The sequence below is a fragment of the Mus caroli genome, unplaced genomic scaffold, assembly GCF_978045245.1.
Source record: "Mus caroli unplaced genomic scaffold, Mus_caroli_1 scaffold_8, whole genome shotgun sequence".
NCBI classification, from domain to species: Eukaryota; Metazoa; Chordata; class Mammalia; order Rodentia; family Muridae; genus Mus; species Mus caroli.
The window spans coordinates 43,304,885-43,310,651 of NW_028227263.1; the positions used below are offsets into that span (position 1 = coordinate 43,304,885).

The 5,767-nt window shown below is 38.3% G+C and overlaps 1 protein-coding gene across 1 annotated transcript; it reads left to right on the top strand.

Annotated features, from left to right (window-relative positions):
• Positions 1–4,487: 4,487 nt before the first annotated feature.
• LOC110299314 (olfactory receptor 51A4-like) lies at positions 4,488–5,441 on the top strand. The gene has a single exon (XM_021168989.1). The coding sequence runs from the start codon at positions 4,488–4,490 to the stop codon at positions 5,439–5,441; it is 954 nt and encodes a 317-aa protein (XP_021024648.1).
• Positions 5,442–5,767: the final 326 nt, after the last annotated feature.

A 5,767-nucleotide genomic window follows, 5' to 3' on the forward strand; every position in this document is an offset into this window, starting at 1 on the left:
GATTTGCAGGTAAATGAAATGAGAAAATATCATCCTGAGTGAGGTAACTCAGACCCAAAAGGGCAGGAATGGTTTGAAGTCAGTAATAAGTGGATAGTAACATAAAAAATACAGAATCCCAAACTACAGTCCACAGAACTCAAGAAGATTAACAAGCCGAAGTACCCTAGTGAGGATGCTTCAATCCCACTTGGGAGGGAGAAGAAAGCAATCACGGCGGAGTGGGGAGGTTGTGGGGGGAACAGAAGAAGGGAGGGGAATGGATGGGAGAGAAGAGGGAGAGGGGAAAAGGGGGACATGATCAGGTATTGGGTCGGGAGTGGGGGGGGGGGCAGGGAAGAAGAGAAGCCTTGAGGGCCAGCAGAATGAATGTTAACAGGCAACCTTGGGAGATGGGAGGTTGGGGGAACCCTCCAGAATGTACCAGAGACCTGGGAGGTGAGAGACTCTCAGAACTCAAAGGGAGGGCCATAGATGAAATACCCAACATTGGGGAAAACTTGCAGAGTCCACCTCCAGTAGAAACACAGGGCATCAAGCGGAGGGGTGGGGATACCACCCCACAGTCAAAACTGACTCAGAATTGTTCCTGTCTAAAAGAACTGCAGGGACAAAAAATGGAGAAGAGATTGAGGAAAAGGAGAACCAGTTACCACCCCAAATTTGGGATCCATCTCTCAAGGAAAGGCCCCAAGGCCTCCTATTACTGATGCTATGGTGTGCTTATAGACAGGAGCCTAGCATGGTTGCCCTCAGAGAGGCCCAACAAGCAGCTGACTAAGACAGATGCATATACTTACACCCAACTGACCAATGGACTGAAGTCGGGGACTCCAGGAGGCTGGAAGAAGTTGAGGAGTAGGGTGACCTCATAGGAACCCGGACCCCTGAGAGATCTCAGACACTGAGCCACCAACCAAGCAACATGCACTAGCTGGTACAAAGCTGGGACACATATACAACAGAGGACTGACTGGTCTGGATTCAGTGAAAGAAGATGCACCTAACCCTTGAGAGACTTGAGACCCCAGGGAGTGAGGAGGTCTGGTGGGGATATAGGGATGGGGTGGGGTGTGGTGGAGACATCCTCTTGGAGAAAGGGGAGAGATAAAAAGGGATGAGGAACTGTTGTAGGGGACAAGGAGGGGAGATAATGACTGGACTGTAAAAACAGATTAAATATAATAATAATAATAATAATAATAATAATAATAATAATAAAGAAAAAATACCACAATGTAGCTTTTTAAAAAAAAAAAAAAGCTCAATGATTTAAGGACAGTTATTTAGCAGAGGACCAGAGTTTGCTTAACAGCATAAGCAAGATCACAACCAACAGTAGTTTCAGCTCCTGATAATTTGACTCCATTTTCTGGCCTCAGTAGACCCATGTATGGATACATGCATGCATTCATGCACATCAGGACACAGCCAAATACATGCACATAGCTAAAATAAAATTTAAAAAGCACTCCCACAAACATATAAAATAAAATTGGAAAGTGATGTAAGTAGATTGCCCTCCAAAGGGGGAAAAAAAGCCAGCATTTATTATTTTATAGAGACAGTTACATTAATCACAAAGGAGCAAAAGTAAATTATCTCAACTATAGTCAAAAAACTCAATAAACAAAACTATCTGGAAAAAGATGATGTGGCCAGCTCTCCAAAAGGATATAAAAGTACAAGAAAAAATTAATTTATTTTGTTAGATGAGCAGGAGTGAATTTATAGACATTTAACCATAAACATCCAAATCTTCTGCACACTGGGAACTGAGCTGAACCGTTCTTCAGTTTGCTTTCACCTGCATGAGAGACCAATGGGCATTTCAGTCCCTCTGAGTCTAGCTTAGTGCATCATCATCCCTAGGGCCTTTAATCTACTAAAATGGCTTCAGAGGGGGAAGACATAGAATCGCCTTTCAGAATGTAGTGAACAGTCAATCTGGGGCAGCATTATTTTGATTCATCTCTGTTTAGTCTTGAGGTACAGACAGACCAGGTAAGACACACCTTGGTAAGTGCCTAAAAACCCTTGGGTTCCCTCTATAGACAACCATTAGTTAGTAACACTATGAGAAGCACCTTACCTTTACTCAGCTATGATTTTTGCCATTTCCAAGTAAGTTAATGGAGAACATGAAAAAAAAAAAAAAACCCTTATAATACATAACTGACCACATCATCCCACTATTAGTATAAAAAACACAATAAATGATCTCATCTTTAACTTCCACTTAATGCTGAACTTCATGCTAACTCTACTCTTTGAAAACCTTCAAGGTCTCTTACTGTAATCATTTTTCTTACATTTCTACAAACCAGAGAATTGAATTTTGAAAGCTCTTCTAAATTACAGATAGACCTAGAAAACCTTCTATGCAACATTCTAGCTTTCCTTAGCTTCTCTGAAAGTCATTCTTTTTATAGCAAAACAGAATATTCTTTCTGGAAATGTAAAGAATATTCTAATGAGATCCATATTTTTTTCACTGTGCTAAACACTGGGTTGTTTGTCATTTATAATGAGCAGAAGTCAAAAAATTAATGAAAATATTCTTACTCTATTTTTCTAAATTGATTCTTAAACATGTAGTTTTATTGTATTAAGAGAGCTGAAATAAACTGAAAGCTACTACTAGTTGGGCTTGGTGTAGAATGATTTAAATCCAAACCTTTAACAGCATTAAAAGGTTTCAAGGTTAAAAATTAAAAGATCTTGTCAGTCATAACATGCCCCCAAAGAATATCAATATCTAACTAAGCTTATTATTAACTTTGAGAGTAGAGTTTTCTAAAGAACAACTGAAAGGAAATTTAAAAGACACGAAATCTCTTTTTCTGCAGGAAAGACTGGCAGACTGAGGGGCAAAGTAGCTGAAGGAGTGAAGCCTGACCTGATCTGTACATGAGCCCAGCAGGAGAGGACTCTAAGCAGCAAAAGCCCTACATCCCACTTAATATTTCATTTATCTCAACAAAATAAACATTAAACACTCTTTGAGGGTTCTATCCTGGAGAAAATAAACAAATCAAAATAACAACCAATAACAAAACAAACGACTCTGTTTAGGCATGTGGAACAAAGAAGCAGATAACATCTCTTGCCTGATCATTTTGCACTGTCTTTTTCAGCCTTCCATAAAACATTTCTCGTTTTTTTCTGGTCAGCATCAGAAGTACATCTTGGGAGTTGGAGTATACCAGCCAGGACAAACAACTCTTTATTAGCAACTAAGATACTTAACGGATCTGGTAAGGTAGACAAATATCATTAGTCACAACTGAATATTGCTCCTATGTAATTTATTTGAAGAAACAATAATTTCAAATTGTGCAGGTACATTAAAATAGCACATTGTCCCATAAACAAATTCAAGTTAAAAAATGTTTTAGGTAGTGTGAAAGTATACTAATAATTGAATGGAAAATAATGAAGTTATTAGTAAATGTAAGCAGGAATTCATAGTGATTTAAAATAATTCACATTTAGAAGAAAAAATTTGTGAAAGTGATTAATAATTTTGATACATTAGAAACCAAACACAAATTTTTAAAAAATTAAATATGACAGAGAAGTAGTATATACATATACATATATAAAACAGTGAAAGAAAACAGGGAGGAGGGCATACAGGAAGCTGAAGAGGGAGGAAAAGGAAGAGGAATATGTTGCTAACTATATTATAATGCGAAAAATGTAAAAATGAATTTTAAAATGGAACAAAAATTCAACATGAATGAATAGGAAGTTACATTAAAAATGTGCATTGTAATGTTTCAATGAAACTATTTTATACAATTAATCTGTACTAATAAGTAGTATTTAAAGGGAATATACATATATACACATATACATATACATATACATATGAAGCTATCTAACAGGGTTAAATCTAAATATCTAAGAAAATTCAACTAAATAGATATTTCAAAAGAGAGTATTTAATGTGATAATGATTGACAATATCAAAAGTAGTATAACAAATGACTGTTCAGTTATTTGCTAATCCAGGGTACTAGCAAACAATAACAACAACAGGAAAGGAAGAAAAAGACAGTGAATCAACTGAGACCTGCCTATTGGATGATAGCTTTTAAAAACTGAATGTGGTTTAGAGAAAACAGCAAGCACAGGTTCACTCATGAATCTGTCTCACAAAGTAATGTTAAAGAGATCAGAATAGAGAGAAGTAATGAGCTCCAACCAGAGTGCTCCTCCCTATGAGCAGTAATCATTAAGATTTAGATATTAATTGGTTATACTATGCTTTGATATACATATTGACATGTACTACACATTTGTTTATTGATATGGTTACTTCTGATATGTTTTACCCCATGTTAGGTGCATTTCTAAGAACAATTTCTATCTCTCTTAGTTTGAGAGCATCTTAAAGATTTCAACAGGACAAAGTCAGGCGTTTAAGCCATTCTACTCTCAGCACCACAACACACCTCTTTGGAGCCATCCATCTTGATTCCATGCATACTGGTATGCCCATTTTCAACATCTCAGTTACTGAAGTTTCTACGTTCTATTTGGTTGGGTTCCCAGGGATGGAATCTGCCCACATTTGGATCTTCATCCCCATATGTCTCCTGTACACTGTTGCGATCCTGGGCAACGGCACTATCCTCTTTTTCATAAAATCGGAGCCTTCTCTGCATGAACCCATGTACTATCTCCTCTCCATGTTGGCTCTCTCTGACCTGGGACTGTCCATTTCCTCTCTTCCTACCATGCTTAAGGTTTTCCTGTTCAATTCTCCAGACATTTCTCCTAACGAGTGTTTTGCCCAGGAGTTTTTTATTCACGAATTCTCAGCTATGGAGTCATCTGTGCTTCTCATTATGTCCTTTGATCGCTATATTGCCATCTGTAACCCTCTGAGATACACTTCCATCCTTACCAGTGCCAGGGTCCTTCAAATCGGGCTTGCTTTTTCTCTCAAGAATGTGCTGTTGATCCTGCCTTTCCCTGTAACTCTAGTGCGTCTAAGATACTGCAAGAAGAATCTCTTGTCACATTCCTATTGCCTTCACCAAGATGTCATGAAACTGGCCTGCTCAGACAACAAGTTCAATGTCATCTATGGTTTATTTGTGGCTCTCACAGGCATCCTTGACATAACCTTCATTTTCATGTCATATGTACTCATCCTGAGAGCAGTGCTGGGCATTGCATCCCAAAGGGAAAGGCTCAAGGTCCTCAGTACTTGTGTCTCTCACATCTGTGCTGTGCTCATTTTCTATGTCCCTGTCATCTCCCTTGCTGTCATCTATCGCCTTGCGAGCCGTAGTTCCCCCATATCTAAGATTCTCATGGCTGACATTTTCTTGCTTGTGCCTCCTGTAATGAATCCTATCATATACTGCGTGAAGAGCCAACAGATAAGAAATGTGATTCTAGAGAAACTGTGTCAGAAACAAAGCTGATAATTTGTTCAAGCTCAAGAAAATCTAATCTGTGATGTCAGAAAATCACGCAGAATGAATCAGTTAAGGGCTCATGCTGTATGTTAACGTCTCACCTCACCTTTCTATATATTTACCAATTCAAAGAATCAGCTTTGCACATTTCTTGATTTAATATTTAATATTGAGATATTAATGCAAACATCAAATGTATCCCTGCTTTTACCAAGTTGGCAATATCAGTCTTTTCACACATGTCTGGGGAATCATTGGAAACTTAGTGAGTGACCTTAGAGGTCTCTGCACTTCCTACTTTGTCACCCCTCTGATACTCCTTCCTACTGTGT

Bases quoted from the DNA above. Each gene is read 5' to 3' on its own strand.
- LOC110299314 (XM_021168989.1), top strand. From the start codon at position 4,488: ATGCATACTGGTATGCCCATTTTCAACATCTCAGTTACTGAAGTTTCT.